Consider the following 20,659-nt stretch of genomic DNA (forward strand, 5'->3'; position numbering starts at 1 on the left):
CCTTCGCCTGTTTGAAAGTGACGATCCTCTGGTCCACAACAGTAACGTTTCATATAGAAATGGTTTTCTGGGGCCGTCCTGTTGGCTAAGTGGTTAAGATGTATACTGTATACTAGCATTGTAGTCAAGACCCCCTAAACCGAGACAGAGTCATCACCAGGACCTGAGTGTATCGAGACCAAGTCAAGACCAAGACTTTGAGGGGTTGAGACCGAGTCAAGACCAAGACCAGTGCCAGACAGCCAGAGCTTCTCCTGTCTTTCGCATTCACTTTCTTGGTAGTGCGTGTTAAGGGGGCGGGGAGAGGGGGTTAAAAGGAACTAATCTAAAATTAGAAATGAGTCAAGTTATTGGTAGTCTATATCCTCGACGTTCCAATTCCGGGATTGCTCCGTTGTCGTCAGAAATTCCGCCGGATGTCACTCTTTTCGGCCGGATGTCCGTTACCTTCCGCTTTCTTTGTGTTGGAATTCTAAACTCCGGTGGATTTCTGAGGACTCTGGTTAACTGCTCCTCAGATCTCTGCAGGGTAAATCCAGACAGCTAGCTAGATATCTGTCCAATCGGAGTTTTCTGTTGCACGAATAAAAACAACCTTTGAATGTACACGTTTCACCAAAACAAGTTCCTTTCCCGAGGCTATTTTGCAGCGGCACCGTTGCTCCATCCGGCGCTTTAGCACCGCCCAAGACGACTGAATAGCCAGACCCTCCTCCGCAGCGCTGTGGGGGGTGGTCTGGCAAAGTGAGACTAAGTTATTGGTTGCATTTGAAGCAGGAAGTTTTACAACCAATCACAGCAGTGATGTTAACACATAAAATTAGACAAAGGCAATGTAGTGATATCCCTGAAGTTGTGGTCTTGACCTGTTTTTCATCTTCATCCGTGACCGAGACAAGACAGAGTAAAAATGCGGGCTATTCTGAGACGAGACCTTCATAAAGTGGTCTTGCGGCCGGTCTAAAGACCAAGACCGATCTCGAGTACTACAACAACGTACTGGGTTTGGTATCGCCCAAGAACCCCCTCGCATCCCCCTAAAAATGCCAATAAAGAGAAATGACTCTCCTAGTTTGGAGTGAAGGACTGACTGACTTGACTGGCCTGGACCTCAACCCCATCCAACACATTTGGGATGAACTTAAACGCCTGCTGCAGGCCAGGTTTCATCGGCCAACAATCAGTTTAACGGGACCAAATACCTGCAGCCAGGCTCCTAATTATTGTGGAAAACCATCCCAGAAGACAGGTTGCTGTTATAGCAGCAGATTAATGTGTGAGATGTTCAGTAATCGCATGTACTGTAGGTGCTGAGGTATGTCCATGTACCATGTTTAAGATTTTGGTCAGTAGACTTTCATCAGGGCAAATGTTTGACAAAAGGTAAGCCAGATCTTATAAGAATATCGAAAAGAAACACATGTGCGCTGACATTCAAATATCAAGTTTGTAGAACCTCCACAAACGCAACAAATCACAAAAACTGAGGAAAAATCAATACAGAAAGCACTCAGCAAATCAATATATATTCATATCAGAGGAAATAACAGCGAGGGAAACATTGCACCAACATCTGGGAAGCTGTAATAAAGTGCCGTACCGCCAACCCTCAAACACATAAATCAACTTTATCTACTGTAAAATGCTCATATCAAAATCAGCAGGCTAATGAATAGTATCCAAGAAAGTTCTCTACGATAAAGCCTTCTTGTCTGTCTCCGTGTAAATATTAAAAGGAGGCAGCGGTGTGTGTTCTGACCTCCGTTTAGCGGGCAAGAGCAAAACTGAATTCCAGTGTTCAGTATCTCACAGATGCATTTTAAGAGCACTTGTAAATGTAATCTGGCCACATCAAATAAAGACACAGTTAGGGTAGAAGACGCAGGTTAATAATGGTCAGAGTTAGGGCCCAGTTAAGCTACAGTCCTACGTTAGCACTGCTCAGAGTTTGCGTGTGTGCGTGTGTGTGTGTGTGCGTGTGTGTTGGACTGCACATGAGGATGCAAACACAAAGACAGAGTGATAAAGAGTGAGAGACAGAGGCAGTCTCTTTACAAGCCGTAACTGATTGAACACCATCGACTTTGGGGAGGAAATCAATCAGTTGTGCATTTATGCCCTTGGCAGTTACATTTAACAGCCTTTGTCTTGTTCCGCCGCCGCCGCCCCCCCCCCCCATTCTCCACGGGTGATTTTTGGTGCCCTGCTTATCAGCCCTCATTCCCCACCAACAAAAGAGGTGCTTGCCTGGAGACCTCCTGAATCTGCATGACTAGCTCTCTGAAGAGCCGTCCACGTCATCGTTATCAGCACCACCCGCAACCCAGACGCTGTTCTAGCCTGATTAAATTATAGTAAATACACGCCGCTTCCTGTAAGTGTGTGTGTGTGTGTGTGTGTGTGTGTGTGTGTGTGTGTGTGTGTGTGTGTGTGTGTGTGTGTGTGTGTGTGTGTGTGTGTGTGTATTTTTTCGCGCGCGCGCGCTCTGGGAGATACGCAGACATTCTGATGCGTCTCATTTTACTGCGAATGAGTATTGTGTCTGTTGTCACACCAGCAGGCAGATTACAGCATTTGACAAAATGTGAGTGAGGTGGCGCTGATACTAGCCGCTTAGGTAAACAATGCACTTTTACAAGAGCACACCTATGAAAAAGATAACCTACATTAGTCATCTAGAACTATACAATTTAGGGACGTGTTGCTGCCTTGTCATCTTTACTAGTTAACAGTTAGCTATAGCCTGAGGGAAAAAAAAATGTATTTCAATTTTATTCACTGTGCCGCTCAAAGGCTACTGTGCCAGCAGCTACCGGCAACTTCCAAGGTGGAATGTTTTCTGGCATGTTACTCAATGCATAACGTTGACGTGACGTTGTGAATCTATCAACACACCTTAAAAGTCAATATGATATAAAAGTGTATATACTGGACCATTCCATTTGTTTTTATTGGCTCTCTTGCGTGACGTACGCTTTAGTGATGACTGGATCTTCAAGCCCTTACAATAATATGAATATGAACGAGATTATATGCGAACTGAGAACATTCTATTTCGTCACTTGAAGAAAAGAAATGGCGGAGCATCATTCCGGTGCACTCCGGCAGCACTACACCCCTGCGCTTTGTATTTACACTGCCTTGTGATGTTTGTCGACCTTTTAAAGACATTGTAAAAGCTGCACTAAATCAATATTTCGACAGTAAGCAGCACCCAACTCTTTTCTTACATTTGGCTTGGTCAACATCGACTACGTTTCATTTCCGAGATTGTTCAGGTGCCGTCGGAAATTCCGCCCGATTTCACTCTTTTCGGCCGGCTGTCTGTTACCTTCCGCTTTCTTTGTGTTGGCATTTTAAACTCCGGTCGATTTTTGAGGTTAACCGCTCCTCAGATCTCTGCAGGGTAAATCCAGACAGCTAGCTAGACTATCTGTCCAATCTGAGTGTTCTGTTGCACGACTAAAACGACTTTTGAATGTACACACGTTCCACAAAAACAAGTTCCTTCCCCGAGGCCACTTTGCAAGAGGCACCGTTTCTCCGTCCGGCGTTTAGCGGCGCCCAAGACAATTGTGATTGGTCTAAAGAAATGCCAATAAACCAGAGCACTTTCCTCTCCCATCCCGGAATGCTGTGTGGACTCGCCAGACCCTCCTCCGAGCGCTGTGGAATAAGTCTGGCAATGCGAGACTACATTTGGCTCCACAGAGCTTTTTAGCCTTTTTAGCTAGTTGTTTTTGGTTTTTCGACCCAGAAATTCTGCCCCGTCAAGCCCAAAAACTAAGGGGGTAAATCAATACAGAAAATGGTCAGCAAATTACTGTAATGTAAATTCATACCATTAAAAATGTCTGCTTTAAAAAAAAAAAAAAAGGTCAATTACAATTAGTCTTGCTGTTATTTTCCATTTCATTACTTTAAACACTGATTTTATGGGTGTAATTATATTTTTATATCATTTCAGTGCTGTATTGTGTTGTTCCTTAGGCTCAAATGCTGGAACATTTTCAGTAACCCATAGCACAAGAACCCAGGGTTGACAGTGTTATCCAGTGATCCACCATGTTAACACACAACATTGTACCGTTTGCCCTTTCTAACTTTCTCCATCAGTCCAGGTTTCTAAAATGCTTCCAATTCCATTATGTACCTACATAAATTCAACAGTTCTAATGGCTCGCCACAATTGAAGACGAATATAAGTGAATATAAAGCTCTTTAGGTAATCAAGAACAGTATTGTTTGTTTAATCTTCTTTATTCAGAGAGTCATTGATGCACAGCAAACTTTCACTGCTCTGAATAAATGATTCTCTGAACAAGCAAGCCTTTAATTTCTTTTCCAGGTTACGACAGCCTGATAATGAACACAAATTGTTGAAATATTGATCCCTCTGCTGATTTTAACAGTTAAAGTGATGGTTCGGAGTAATTTCACCCTAGGGTCCTTTGCGCCATGACCTCGAGCCAAACACCCTCCCCGGAAGCTTTTTTCACCTGGGTCGAACATTGGGAGAGTTAGCGTAGAGTAGCGTTATCAGCTGAATAGCTTAGCGCAGGGGCTAATGGACCCACGTTTGTATCTCGTAAGTTACCCCACTAATAATGCCCGAAATGATACCAAACGTCTATATATAGGGTTATGCACTCATAAAACGATGGATTGGAAAGTTTGTAAGTACACCAGAAGTTTATGAACACTTGCCTGCTCTCTTCTGCCCTGCTGCTGCTGCTACCTGCAGTTAGGTGAGTCTAGTAGCGCCATTCACAAATTACTACACCGAAAAGAGATACAACAAAAATATTTATTAATTTAATGATTAAATAAGGTAATGTCTCCAAACTTACATCAACGATTACTTGTCTCCTGCTAGTTATACTATAGCACTTACTTAAAAAAAATTTAATTAAAAAATATTTTTGTTGCATCTCTTTTCGGTGTTCTAATTTGTAGACGGCCCTAGGCACTCATCTTACAGCAGCAACAACAACAGCAGAGAGCAGAAGCCAGCAGGCAAGTGTTATTTACATAAACCTCTGGTGTACAAACTTTCCAATCCATCGTTTTATGAGAGCATAACCTATTTGTACTACTGTAGACGTTTGGTATCATTTCGGGCATTATTAGTGGGGTAACTTACGAGATACAAACGTGGGTCCATTAGCCCCTGCGCTAAGCTATTCAGCTGATAACGCTAACTCTCCCAATGTTAGACCCAGGTGAAAAAGGCGTTTTTGGCTCGAGGTCATGTTGCAAAGGACCCTAGGGCGAAATTACTTCGAACCATCACTTTAAGACAGAAAACCCTCGATATGAAAAACAAAAGGAATGTTTAAACAGGAAAAATTTCACCTTGTGAACTATATCGGATCGACTTTGTTAGCCACTAAAAGAGATAAATCAGTAATCAGGCATATCAGCCTAGCTTGCTATTAATGGGTCAGATTAAAATGTAATTTATAATTTGTCATGATCTTTGGTGACAAATTATAAAACTGACTCAAGTCGCTATTTTCGGGACTCATGACCCATATTGGACTTGTGCACTGATGATAATATATATATATATATATATATATATATATATATATATATATATATATATATATATATATATATATATATATATATATATCCTTGTATAGAGACATATGCATGTTCCCATTAACCAGCTGACAAAATGATCTACATACAGATGACACTCAGACACACAAGTAGAAAACAAATCCTGACAGAGGCGTAGAGCACACACCGGCGTTACGACGCTATATCTACAATATAAGCGGTCTTGAGGGAAATTTGGGGACGTGTACACACGCTGCTGTCAGCTGATATCACTGGAGCTATCAGTGGGACAATGTAAAGCGTCCTGCAGGTTACGAGGGAACATCGCTCTAACAGCCGCACCTGCTCGGTACATTTTCAAATCCAATTTCAGAGCAGGCCGATAAAACACGACCCAGGGGTGTAAAATACACCCTCTGTGTTGGAGCGGCTTCCCTCAGGTCGTACAGCAGGCCAGGCCACCACATGCTAAATCAAACACAACTTCTTGTTTTCCCCCATGAGCGTTTAACCTGCTCATTGCTGACATGCCAACTCTCTACCTCATTCCTCAACATCCCCAGATATTACATTTTCATTCCTTCTCTACTTTTTATGTATCTTGTATGCCTCGGTTTAATGTCAGGAGAAAATACGTGCCTCGCTCCTATTAAGTTTCCCATCACGGCTCAAAGGCACAGGGTAATATGACACTTCCCTTTAGGGCTGCAAATAATCATATTCATTATTTCGTATTCCATCAATTATTTTTTACAATTTATCCTTAAGTCATATCCTCAAGATGATTTTTGAATTGCGTGTTTTGTCCAACCAACAGGCCAAAACCAATTCAATTCACAATGAAATAAAACAGAGAAATCTTAACTTTTGAGAAGCTGGAAAAGGATTTTTTTTTTTAAGTTTAGTTAATTGGCTGACAGTTGTCAGCCAATTAACCAACCAACCATTTTTAATTGTTGGTAGTAGTCTGAAGATGTAAAACTTTCTGGCATTTTTAATGAAACAAAACGTAGGCCTCATTTCCACCACACGGTCCGGCTCAACTCGACTCCTCTCACTTTTGGCGCCAGGTGCTTTTCTCAGCTGATCGCCATGGCGAAGCCGCATGAAACTGCCATGACCTCAACTTTCAACCCAAAACTTGCTGGACTCGCTAGTGTACGGCTTAGTGTACAGCGTAGTTTTGAGGGCTGCTATTTTTGTTTTTATCTGGGGCGAGTGAATACAACAACAAACGGCAGCTTGGCTATTTAAAAATGATGGGTTTGTGCAGGATGGCCCATGTCACACTAGTGACGATTCTCTCTGTTAAGTAAGTGTTCTGCAGTGTTTTAACTACAACTTCTAGTATCGGCTGAGCTCGCATGGAACCATGACCCAGGTGGTAACAAAAAAAATTATAATTAGGTACCAGGTACTATCCACAATTTTTGCTAATGGAAATCCAAAATAAAGGAAGTGAAGTGGAGTTGATTCAAGCCGTGCCATGTGGCTCTGTGGGGCTGCACTTTCTAACCACAAATGTCAACCTTATGGTGGCGTGAGAGGAAAAGTCAGGGGATCACAAGTCTATATCCACGAACTTCTACTTCCGGGATTGCTCCGGTGCCACCAGAAATTCTGCCGGATGTCCTTCTTTTTGGCCGGATGTCTGTTATCTTCCACTTTCTTTGTGTTGGCATTTCAAACTTATGAGGATTATGGTCAACTGCTCCTCAGATCTCTGCAGTATCCCCAAAAAAAACTTTTTCCGTTTTCCAGCCCCACGTTTTTAAGTTTTCTACGTCACTAGCACCGCCCAAGACAATTGTGATTGGTTTAAAGTAATGCCAATAAACCAGAGCACGTTTTTCTGCTGTGTGGACTAGCCAGACCCTCCTCGGCAGTGCTGTGGAGGAAGGTCTGGCAATGCGAGACTAAGGGATCACCAAAGTCCTAAAGATACATCGTCTAGAGACCATGAATGTGTGGACAAGATCCTTTGCCAATCCATCTAGTAGAGGTTGAGATATTTCACAGAATGAATGGAAAGATTTTGCCTTGCTCGTGTTGCTAGATTAAAACACAGGGGATCACCAAAGTCATTAGGATTTATCCTCTGGGCACTGTGAATATATGTACCAAATGGCATGGCAATCCATCCATTAGTTGTTGAGATATTTTAGTCTGGACCAAAGAGGTGGATCAACCAACAGAATGGCTGCTAGCATGGCTAAAACATCTCTTTGTGGAGATGAAATGATTTTTCTGCTTCTTTCTTATCTAGTTAGCCATCTCGGGACCACTTAGATTTCTCTCATGAGCCCTTAATCAACCCTGACCCCCAGGTTGAGAACCACAAATCGACCAAATGTTTCAGCATTACCTCTTTGTACACCACGCAAGTAACTGAATTTCTCCACGGTAAAAGGAAAACATTACATATTTTCAATTCTGCCTTATACGTTTGACCCAGGGAGTAAACTACCTTGCATACACAGTGTGTAAACTGCACCCATACATTTGAACAGCCATGTGCTAGTAAATACCCACTTAGGCCTACATTTCTGTGTTGCATTCACTTCCAGGCTTCAGGCGAGTCCATCATTACAAACTCAGTTTAGTGGACAACCATTATTCAGACCCACAGGACAGAACCTGAATACTGGACACCAAACAAACTACAAAGCCCTGTGGGAGCGTCAATATTGCACAATTTTCTCTTTCCTAAAACTGTAGCAAGAAACAGCGGCTTTGGCTCTCGGTTAATGCTTTCCAATTGAGAGCGATCCATTAAAGTTGTTTGATGTTGTGCTTCTGGTGAATGCTAGATCGCTTGAAATGTGGAGCGTTTGAAAGTCATCTGAAACTCTTAAGTGTCTTCTCTGCCTTAAGGGACAGTAAAGTTTTAAATGAGAGTGTCCAAAAGTGAAGTACTTGCTCGGCATCTCTGTTGCGAAAAACTGCATTCTTCGTCCAGCTGATATGGGACCAGCCACAAACCACTTTCTCATCAAGGGCAGTAGTCTGACCCAGAAATATTGTTAGTGTGAATGCCTGCTCAGAGAATAATAAGCCTATTAACTATGTTGGTTAATAAAACTGTTGAAGTCATCTCATCTTCTTCCGTGCAAGCAAAAAAAGTCGGAGGCAGTGTTTGTGCAAGAGGAGATTCATAAAATATTATTTGTTGTGCAAAAGAAACAAAGAGAGATATCAGGGCTATGTGTGCCTTCGAGATAGATTTAAAGAAATTGTTAAACTGTTTTGTGTGCAAATAGAGGGGATGGTGAAAGAAGATAAAAAGACATTGTAAATATTTTGTGTGAAAGGGACGAAAAGCTAGTGACGACTGTAAAGTTTACGTGTGTTTTTATAAAGCAAACACTGGGAGAGATTATTAAAAAAAGAGAGGAAGGATGTGGAATCTTAGCTTCTCGAAAAGTATCTCAAGAGGGAAGCTTAAACCTAAACTACACGCAGTAATTACTTCAGTTGAAAGAAGCCCTGGGCTGATTTTCCTCTATCTCTTGTATTCCCACCACTCCTTCCTTTATTATCCCCATACTCAGTAGTCGTCTTAATGTGCAATAAACTCAGCTAAATTGGCTGTTCTTCAGGTATGATCTGGTTTTGTTTGGAAGTAGTAAATGAGAGGTACAAAGACGCCTTCAGAGACAGACAGCTCAGTCGCTGGTTAATGCTCCTGAGTGCAATTTACTGCTCAGCCTTGCTGAAAAAAATTTTTAAAAATAAAAAATACTTCGAAGCATACATTCTTGTGTCACACTTCCAAAGACTCAATGCACAGAGCTGTATAAACACACACACATCCACAAGAAGGCAATGGGGTGCAGGGCTAGGTTGTTAAAACTTCAGCCCCCCCCACCCTGGGTAGAGCGATATAATTGACTTCAGAAAGGAAGAAAACATCGAGTCTAAATTCTCCCAACAAGTACAATGGGCAAACTTCACAGCCGCTCTCTCTGCCGCTTCTTAGATCACTGCACCAGACTGCCTGGAGAAAAGACGGCAGCCTAGCCAGCTAAGGAAAAGGCATCTGCTCCCGTTTCATTTGTGTGTGCGCATGTATATGTGTGTGTGCGCGTATGTGTCCGCCTGTCCAACCACCCCCTCAGTGACGAGGTACCACTTCCTGGCCCGAGCCCACTCGACTGGCCGCTTTCCCGTCTTCCTGCAGCGAGAGGCCTGCTTTCTGCTCTGCCAACTGACGTCTAAAAAGGGGGACAAGAAGTAGATGTGGGAAAGAGAAAGAGAGAGAGAGAGAGAGAGAGAGAGAGAGAGAGAGAGAGAGAGAGAGAGAGAGAGAGAGAGAGAGAGAGAGAGAGTGTGTGTGTGTGTGCGGGTGTGCTTGAGGGAACAAGTTTGAGGGGTTAGACATTCAGAGCAAGGCCAATTTCATTCTATTTTTAAAGCAACAGTTTTTTTTTTAACCACTCAATGTCTTTTTTATCATTAGCAGTGACGGTAACTAAATAAAAAGGCGCTGTGTGATGAATTACCTACAACCTCGCGATACCATACACCTCGATTTTTAAACGAGGGTGAATAATGATGTCCTACACATAACTGACTTTATTATTCTGTATAACAGTGATCGCACAAATTCAGGCCCACTTAAAAGTAAAATAAAAATATTTTCCTTCTAATCCCAAAGTTATTAATTAATGCAAATAAATATTCTTACATTTTTAAACTTAGCATGCTTGAATGAATGTTGGTTTTAAATTGAAAAATGTGCCGATTGTGTAATGTGGATTGGCCTCTGCTGCCACCCATTGGCTTTATTGTGTTTCTTTTTAAAAACTGCAGTTACAGCATTTCCTATTGTATCGCTAAAGAAGCCTCTGCATCGATGTGCGCATAAAACGAGGAGTACGTCACGATATACTGCCGTATCAAATTTTAAGCACAGCCCTAGTTATTATGTGGGATTTGGGTTATCATAAAATGTTTAAATCTAGACCTAAAGTAGGGCTTAATAATAAGTATCCAACAAGTTGCCCTGCTTGTTTGCACCATGTACATGTGCACAATATACAACAGACCTGAGAGCCACTCAGTGCTACTAGTGGTCAAAAACTCCAAAGACTACTTTTAAAAGGTGCTCTAAGTGATGTTGGGTGACGGCACTTCTTGCTGACGTTCGAAGTATTTTCAAACAAAATGAGGCTAGCTCGCCCCTCCCTCCTCCTCATCCCATCCCCTCCCCCTCCCTTCCTTGCTTCCGCACACTAACGCATCCACGGGACTAACCCCCCAACCCCCACCCCCAAAAACCTTCTTGTCGGTTATTGGCTGGAACGCTGGAACACGGTTTGTTATGTTTGGTGGTGCAGGTTGGCGCGTTTTTTTTTTGTGTGTGTGTGTGTGTGTGTGTGTGTGTGTTCAGGGGACAGGCAAATCGCGGAGAGTGAGGAGATGTTTGCTGTATGTGACAAAAAATGTTGTAGCCTAAAAAACGCGTGACATCGCTTAGAGCACCTTTAAATTGCGATTATTTTCTACAAATTAAAATTCCATTGTTGGTCTACATAATAGGTGTGTGACAAGCGTGATCCCAAAAAATGTATTTCTACAAAAACATTGGATCAAATGATCCTGTCACTGGGGAGCTTCTTTTTGTAGAGAGGTCAACATACAAGTAAGCTTCAGTAGTTTTTCAAATCTAAAATTTACAAATTTAGCGCTTAGTAAGACACCGTATGGATTAGTGATACAGACTTTTTTTGAAAATACATATAATATATTCAAAAGTGATATTTATTTACTAGAAAATGCATTTCCTGTAGAAAATGGGAGTGAATGCTGAAAGCTGAAATGTATTGCAAAGCATTGCGTTTCAATGTTCTTTCCTTATCTCAGTGTTGCAGCAGCAGAGTAAAAGGAGCACCAAATGTTTGTACTTGCTTGATAATCATAGTAGTTATATTACCAATGATTGGTCTGTTTTTTAGCCGTTGATTTTTTTTTTTAATTGTGTGGAAATACTGTATGTTTATGTATCTCTAATGGCAATCCCCTAAATTCTGTCACAATACTGATCTTCAGTCCATATTTAATACTGTGATATTTGCCACCAGTAGAAAGCCAATTAGCACAGTTGACTACAAACACTTTAAGGATCTTGCAGAATACCACAAAAGGACAGAATTACAAATTAAGTTTGGCACCAAGTGGTGAGGCGCTGCGTGCATACATACATACATACATACACGAGGACTGTTGCCGTGCACTCGGATTTCTCCAGTCTGGGAGAAGTTGAGGCTGAGTATGTGGGCTGCTATGCGTCAATGTGTGAGTGAGAGTCTTACATTCTCATGTTATATTTGGGTGTGTGTGTGTGTGAGTAAGGGTCCTGCTGTACAGAACATCTGAGTTTTGTGTGTGGGTAACTGATTCTAGCCCACTCCCCTCTGCCGGAGTCTACGTCAGCCGAAATCTATCTATGGCGGCTCGCTCATCCTCTGCCACCCCCATATGCAGCCGGGCTCAAGACACACACACACACACACACACACACACACACACACACACACACACACACACACACACACACACACACACACACACACACACACACACACACACACACACACACACACACACACACACACACACACACACACACACACACACACACACACACACACACACACACACACACACACACACACACACACGGGTTTGGGGGGCTGCTCTACTACTGTACTACTAGGAGAAGCACTAAAATAAGCAGATGACTGACAGCACCTTCCTCAAACCAGCGAGGCCATATGGTGCTGAAGATAAACATTGAACCTGAAGATTTTCTGCTCTCAGCGAAGTGATTCCTGTCACCGTTTCACAGATTTAACAATCTGTCTCAATTAACTCGGCAGCAGTAAAGCACTTCAGCTAGCTGCCGGTCACCGCGCGAGCCAACTGTCCATTCAAGTGTTAAGAGGTTACTGCTCGGAGTCAGATTTTATGTCAGGCTTACGGACTCCCGATTCACCCTTATTGCGAGTGAATCACAAAGAATTGTGGGATTCATAGCGACCGTTGCCAGTAGCCTCCTTTCACCGAATGATGCTGACAGCTTCCAGCACTCATTCAGTGGCTAGCTGCTCCTTCAGTGGTATTTATAGCCGCCATTGATCGAGACAGATTTGACTGAGAAGGAAAAGCAGCACTTGAGATTAAGCGGAGGACTATAGAATCGCCTTTGTGTGTTGGAGTGTGTGCGTTTGAAAAAAAAGCACACTGTATGTCACAGTCGCCTGCAGAGAGAGTCAGGCAGTCATGAGGGCCATCCCTTGTTCCCTGCACACTCTCGCTACCTCACTTGCCATTTCAACTCCATTAAAATTGTTCTTAGGGAACATGAAAATTATCAGAAATTTAAAAAGCACCCGTAAGCGGCCGCGCCGTCTTCGCCAAGCTCACTTGCCCATCAGCTCTAGCAGTCCCTACACACTTAACTTGAGTCACTCGATCTATCCTAGCTGGTGGCTTGACTTATTGTAGGAGGCTACTATCTGAACGCAGACGTGCCGGGGCTTTCTGTTTAGACTGCTGAAGGATGACTAATGCTCTATTTAAAGGGCTCGGGGCTCGACTGGAGACTTCTGGCATATAGGCAATCAATTGTAAATGCTGGGGTGACGCAATTCACTTCCAGGGAAACTGTAGGTGGTCACTTATTGGCAGCGTTGGGGGTAACAGTAAAAATAATAAGTAGCACGTTCCCACCTGAAATAATCATTTTTTCATAATCTAATTTCATCCACACTGCGCCACTTCCACCAGTGCGCTACCAAAAAACCTGTTGCCGTAATTTGATGGCTGAGACGGCTGAGGAGTCAGGACACTTGGGGGTGTAAGTGTTTTTTCTTTTAATAAGCATGGAACATTGAACAGTCAAACACAGAACATTTATCACAAAAGCTAAAAGTTATAATGATAAAAGTAAAATATAGTAATATAACGAGTAACGTTACCAATTACTTTTGATACTGAGTAATAAGTAATATCATTACTTTTTTAAGGAGTATTAAGTAAAGAGTAACATATTACACTTCCTGAGTAACTTGGCCCACACTGCTCAACAATGGTAGCCTGGCTCCGCCCTCCTACGTACTTCCGCTCAATTTTCATTTTCCTTCAGTACTCCGTCTGGGTTTGCGGTATATTCGCGTGTTTTCTCCGGGCCTATTTTTACCGGTCCAATCAGCCAACAGAGGGAGTGTCTGAGAACGATGACGTTGAGGTCGCACGCTAGTTTGAGTTGTAGTTCCGTAATGGCAGGCGGAGAAAGACGCGAGCGAAGCCATTCGGTCCGTTGTGGCGAAATATCCAGAAGTTAAAGACCGAGCAAGAACAATCTTTTTTCTGAGTTTTGTTGGTGGCCATGATGTTGTGGCAAAAGTGTGAATTTCCAGCTCGCTCCGTTAATGGTGAAGGAGTTTGCTAAGGTGAACGCTAGCAATGCTAAGCCTACGTCACGACCAAACGTTAGCGATTGGTTATGGCAGATCCAGAGTGCTCTGGGCAGAGCCAATAGTTTTAAATTTCAACAGAGTAACCGCCTTCAAGGAAGTTAACACTTGTCAATGGAGAGTGGCTGGACTCTCAAATGACAAATGACGAGACAATGGGTTTCAAAGGGAAAAAATTTGAAAGGGAAAAAGTGGTTCTGACATTCATTCTCCCATACATTTCATCATGAGCTACTTTTCTACTTTTCTGAACTCGCTGTGGAGACTTAACACTGATAGTTGCACAAATAGAGTTCCTTTCCTGACTGTGTAAAGCTCTTGGCATTAGGCCGAGTAGTGGTAATTACTGTGATACAGCTACTGTAGGTGTAAGGCCCAATCAGCAGCAAAAAAGCAGCTTTAATCGCAAGACATGAAGGTCCTCGGAGCTATTACAGCTTATACACAATGTTCACTGACTGAAAATCAATTTGTAGGTACATGAGATGAAAGTTCCCAAACGGGCGCGTCATCTACTGAACTCAACATGGCCATTGTTAATGTTATTATGCCACCTGTGTACTTGAGAAAATGTGAGAAAGGGGTAGTCAAATAAGTTGGATTGCAATTAAAACTTCATGATATAAAAAACGGTCCCACAGCACAAAACAGCCATCGAATATCTGCAGGCGGTTGATATGAATGAATGGCTAGTACCAATCAAACAATCATTACAATGTCGAGTGATTAAAATGCTAGCTTTTCTAAATCATCAGCCACACACAGCTACTACTCATTTTGAGCTGAAGATGAAGGAAACGACGAAGACGATACCTTTGTCCTCAGACTCCAAAGTAGAAGCTGCATCACTGGGCATTAGATCTACTTCCTCTTTACTAGCAGCTTGTGCTGGATTTTCTCCTCAAAATAGACACTTTTCTTATCGAGACATTTCAAATGACGATATGTTGATTAGAGTAAAGAGAGATAACAATCAATGTTGTTGCAGATACAGCGTGATAAAAGACGTGATACATTAGAAAACGCCACACTTCCAGCTTCTACAGGTGGAAACAAAAGATAATCATTCGCAGTTTAGAGCTCTCTCAATTTGTTATTTCACAGGCAGTAATTACATTTCCATTATTGATTGACCTGTAGATTATTCTGATAAATCAGTGAACCGTTTGGTGTAGTAAATATGAGAAACTAGTAATAAATGCCGGTTACAATTTCCCAGAGCCCAAGGTGACATCTTTAAATTGATTTGAACAGTTTAAAACCCAAAGATATATAATTTACTGTACATGTAAAATAAAGAAAAGCCTCATGTTTGGGATACTGGAGGCTGTGGGGGATTGGAAACGGCTAACAAGATTATCATTATAGGTGCCAATTAAAAGGTCGAGTAAGCAGTTAAATGCTTCCCTTTCTGTCTGATTCTCCAAACCGAGGCTGTGCCAATAGCAAACACAGTTACTGTTGTGTACTCTACTGTACACATGGATGTAGCCATGACAGTACTGTGCTGTCATTAGCGCCCGACCGATAAAGGATTTTTAAGGCCGATATCGATACAAATATTTGGTGATTTAAAAATCTGATATTTCGGCAGATATATATATATTTTTTTTAAATCCAGAAACACGTAACAAAACAAACAACAGATTTCCCTAACATTAGTTATTTATGAGTCCTCACTAAAATAATATGATAATGCAGTTTAAAAATAAACTTGTTTGTTTTACTGTCACAACAGAACAGAGGAACATCAAAATATATTAAAGTTCTGATAAACAAAATGTTTAAAAATACAAACTTAAGATATGAAACTTAAAGTCCTTTGAACAAAAAATAAAAATAAAAGTTACCAGTATTAATAGACTTGGTAAGCTTCATAACTATAACTCTGAACAAGACTGGAAAAATATTCGGTTAAGTTCTATAAGTTCTGATAAATAACAACAGTCTCTCCGTCGTGGATAACTCGTTCACTCTGCCCGACTCTGGCTGGATCAGCTGGCTGTACGGTTTGTGGCGTTCTAAACATGAATGTTGCCAACAGGGACGTTGTAGAGCACCCTCTGGTGGACAAACTATCCAACGCCAACACTCAGAACATGGTTGAAGGGTGTTTCGTCCATTTGTATTTGATTTTTTAAATATAAATTTATCGGCCATTATAAACGCAGACACTAATAGTTTGGAAAATACCTAATATCGGGCCGCCGATATATTGGATTTGAATACTTAAAAGAACACTACTGGGATGCTACAATTGATTAATCGACTAAACGTCTCGGCTCTAGTTCAACAGTTTAGCAAATAAGTAAATCTACACCGTCTCAGCTCAAAACGGTGTTAATGTTTTTTTTTTTTTAAAAATCAAATAAAAAAATGGGACCATTTTTCTTGGCGAATTTGAGCAAGTGCAGCTTTAAATCTTCCACATTGTAAGCTGTACGCTCGGTTTCCTACCTGGCCAGTGCCTGGACCTTGGCAGAGTGTCTCTCCTCCAGCTCTGCCAGCTTCCTCTTCAGCAGATCAGTTTCCTGCCTCAGGCCTGCTGAGTGCTCCATCTCCCCATCCAGCAGACTGCGAAGAGACCTGTCAAATCCATGAGGTAGATCACGTATCTCTGCATTTGCGGTCCCATTTACATTCAGGTGGGCACGTCTTGTGCAGACCTAATCCTTCACATTTAGACATATTAAATGTTGACATTCCGCTAATGTTATTTTCATAAACGGTAGAGGGGATAAACATTATTAAGCTTCTTTAATTGCAGTCACACTCCGCACTGATACAAAACACTTAATCAACACCCATCGTGTGATTGCATCGCTGTTTTCTTAATGCCTCAAGTACAAATCACATCAGTTATCATAAAGATCTAAATACTGCTCGGCAGAAGATTAACATTTATTTATGATAAATCGCAAAGGTGTATACACATAAGACTGTTATTTTCATCATTACAACAGACTTTTATTGAACTGTGCTTTGCAGTTTGCACCCCGATCCTTTTAAGCAGCTAAATGAGCATAAATCACAGCCTCTGGTGGCTTAATGCCAAAAACAAAACCGTTTACTGGCCCCAAGACAGCACCAAAAAAACACTCTTGTCTCAGGATAAAAAGAAAACAAGCAGACACAATTCACACAGAAAAGTCATTCAATGGCTTCCTCCAGTCCAGAGTGTGAGTATGTGTGTGTGTAATTTTGCGTGTGTGTTTGGGGGGGGGTTGGCGCGCAGCAAATAAAGAGAAATGATCCCAACGTACGTGTTTTGTTCTTCCAGCTCGTCCTTCCTGTTCATCATGGCTACGATGGCCTGACGCAGCTCCACTGCAGAGGAGAGAGACCATGGTGAGATGTATCTCACTGAAGCTACTTCAAATACACAAAACACACACACACACAGACGATACACACAGCAATATGCATAAACTAATAACCTACAGTTTTCAAATGTAGAAAAAAAAAAACAGAATCCCACTTTTAATGCTTTGATGAAATCAGGTTTTCACTTTTTTCCAGCTGACAAAGTTATACAGAATATCAATCGGACTCAGAGAGAACACTTTTATTGCGATAGTAAAGCATACTTTTTGGAAGCTACTAAAAAAATCCCTGAAGAAAGAAACTAATCAGAGATAAATATGGGTAAAAGGGGGACACTGGCTACCGTTTGCATTAAACTATGTACAGTTGTGCTCATAAGTTTATGAACCCATTCTAAAGTTGACTAAAAAGAGGAATTCACCATACCTAGAGATTGGCATGGTTTTATTTCAGTTAGCCTAATAGCTGGTTTGATTTGCATTGAGAGATGATCTTATGGAAAGTATCCCATGCCAATCTCTAGGTATGGTGAAGGGCATGTGATGATGGGGGGGCTATTTTAATTCCAAATTTATCAGGATGCAAAGTATCCTGGATCCATGAAATAACTGGCCTTTAAAAATAAAAATCTGACGGCCTCTATGGGAATTTAACATAGGGGTGTACTTACTTATGCCCCCTGGATTTGAAGGAAGAACATTTATTTATTTACGATACATTATTCATTCACAAAGAAAATTGGTGTCCTTAAAGGTCGGATTTTTCCTAATTTTTTTAATTAAGGCATTAAGACCAATTTCCAAAAGATGATTATTTTAAATTATGAGCACAACTGTATTTTACGAAAATATGAAACCAAACTCACAACAACAATTACAAGTGAAGTGTAGTCCGCTGAGAAAGTGTCATTTGTAGGAGGTAGGCAGTATTACTATTGTGCAACAGATTATATAATTGAGTACAGCTGATAGCTGGACAAGAAAACCATCATCTTCTTGGTTATTTTGGCTCAAACATCTACACACCAACACCAGCCATTTTTATTGTGTTACCACTCAGACCAGTTACTAGCCAAAGTACCAAAAGCCCTCTAACGAATTCACTGATATATTCTGCTGATATTTGCGCCTAAAAAGGGATCGTTCTGTATTATCTACAGTAGATGGTGAAGGGCACGTCCCCAGTTTGGAGAAGCAGGCAGGAGTACTGGTACGGAAGCTATAATGTATTGCTGTGGAAGCCTTTATATCCATCGATGCTTTCTTCAAAGCCACCAGACTCCTTGGACAAAAAACTGTAATTTTACATTGCAAAACACAGAAGTTGCTGGTCTAGCGCTGCCCCTGATTGGTCAGTTTGTTTGTGTTATTGAGTGTTCACGTATTAACACAAACTAACTATCCGATCCACGCAGCGCAAGACCAGGAACTCTCATGTTCTGCGAGGTAAAATTACTGTTTTTGTCAAAGGAGTCTGGTGGCTTTGGAGAGAGCATAGATTGAAACAATATCTGAAAATTGTTATTGTAGCAAAGCTGTCACCCAAAAATATATGTGGAGTTATGATTTCTGATATTTCTCCAAAGCTAGTATAATTACTGAGCTCTTGTAAAGTACTCTGACTTTAAGAGAAAAGACGCCAAGCCTAAATATAGACAATTCCAGGATCACTTATGTAGGAAAAACATATTGTAACTAACAGGTTAATCAACATTGAATATGATAATCAGCTGCAGCACTGAGTGTCATTTTGCCGTGGAATCTGTTCGAATTTAAACAACATCAGATAGCAGCAACTTCAGTGTGAAATCCACAGAATCCTTTCCAGCCTTAAAGCATCAGTCAGTTGAACTGCAACAGCTACAGCCCAAGTCTGCTAGCAGTCAGCTGCTGGCTGATGTTAATCTCCATCCTGATGTAAAGGACAGATTTGGGCCTGGCTGTGTGGTGGTACAGTGTGACTCATCTCCATAGTTACGCTTGGGGGTGCACATGAAGGTTTAAAAAGCCCCTAACTAGGCTGTTACCAGGATTTCCAAAAATAACCACGAGACAAGGAGTTAATCTACCCTGCACACTGCATTCCACCACTACGCGCACACACACACACACACACACACACACACACACACACACACACACACACACGCAGAGACCACATCTCAATTCTCATAACTAATGTAGGGTGTCGATGTAGCCCAAGACACAAGTAGGTCTCCTCCAGCCCAGAGCGAAGTGCCTGGTTGGGCGAGGAGGAGAAGAAAGAGGAAGAGGAGTGTGATGAAGAGCACAACAGAGACTAGAAGAGATAAAGGAAGTCTATTATCTCCACAGCTCCATTCTCCACATCAGCAGGCCAAAAATAAATGTGACCTTAGCCCGACCACGCGTTCACAGCGGGTGCCGCAGACGAGCCATTAGGGACTTTAGTAGAGCCAGACGCCCCTCCTTCCTCACAGGGGGACATGGACAAATTACAGCTAGTGTATGAGTGTGAGTGTGCGCATGCTTGTGTGCGTGTGTGCATGCTTGTGTGTGTGTGTGTGTGTGTGTGTGTGTGTGTCCACCGGAACCTACACGCTATTGCCCAATTGTTCCAATAATAGATGCATTAGCAGAGAGCTAGGCCATGTAATCGAGGTGCCTTGTGAATTATAGACTCTATACTCTCCAATCAATGGACTGCTTGGCCTCGCACGCTGTCAGGCCAGGTGGAAATCACAGAGGGAGAGCTTGTACTACACACCTCATTCTCTTTAACAACATTTCTCCTCTCAGTTTCTCCCACACACACACCTTAAAAATCCAGCATTCTTGGTATTCGTGTGTGTGTGTGTGTGTGTGTGTGTGTGTGTGTGTGTGTGTGTGTGTGTGTGTGTGTGTGTGTGTGTGTGTGTGTGTGTGTGTGTGTTTCACAAAGCCTTAATCACAAGAAGGGCAAACACTGTCATTAGCTGTTTTACTATTCTTTAGCACTAAATACACACGCTGTAATGATATATTGCAAATGGTCCTATTCATAGGAGGTCTTATTCCTCTCTTCTGTCAGCATACGGGCCAATCAACTGCTCATTTTGATTCCTGACTTCATCAAAAGCTCAAGCAATTAAGAATTGCATATGCATACATTTGGGGAACGCAAGAGACAGAATTAAAAACTAACCAGCAGAGGGTCAGGTATCCTGATATTTAGTCCCTAATATGGGTCAACCTTAAAAAAAACACTGGATCCTGCATTTCCCATAATGCATCTCAATAGGGTCTTTCATTAGACCCACAGTGCATCCA

General features: G+C 41.9%; 1 protein-coding gene across 2 annotated transcripts in view; it reads right to left on the reverse strand.

Moving 5' to 3' along the window:
• snx29 (sorting nexin 29) overlaps window positions 1-20,659 on the reverse strand; it is a 185,047-nt gene that overhangs the window by 144,460 nt on the left and 19,928 nt on the right. For both annotated transcript variants that reach the window (XM_039788209.1, XM_039788208.1), the window contains exons 13-14: window positions 17,312-17,375; window positions 16,506-16,634 (exon numbers count right to left, since the gene is read on the reverse strand). In XM_039788209.1, the coding sequence (XP_039644143.1) occupies window positions 16,506-16,634; window positions 17,312-17,375 (193 nt within the window). The remainder of the gene's footprint in view (window positions 1-16,505; window positions 16,635-17,311; window positions 17,376-20,659) is intronic.

Source organism: Perca fluviatilis, chromosome 21 (genome assembly GCF_010015445.1).
Source record: "Perca fluviatilis chromosome 21, GENO_Pfluv_1.0, whole genome shotgun sequence".
Taxonomy (NCBI): Eukaryota; Metazoa; Chordata; class Actinopteri; order Perciformes; family Percidae; genus Perca; species Perca fluviatilis.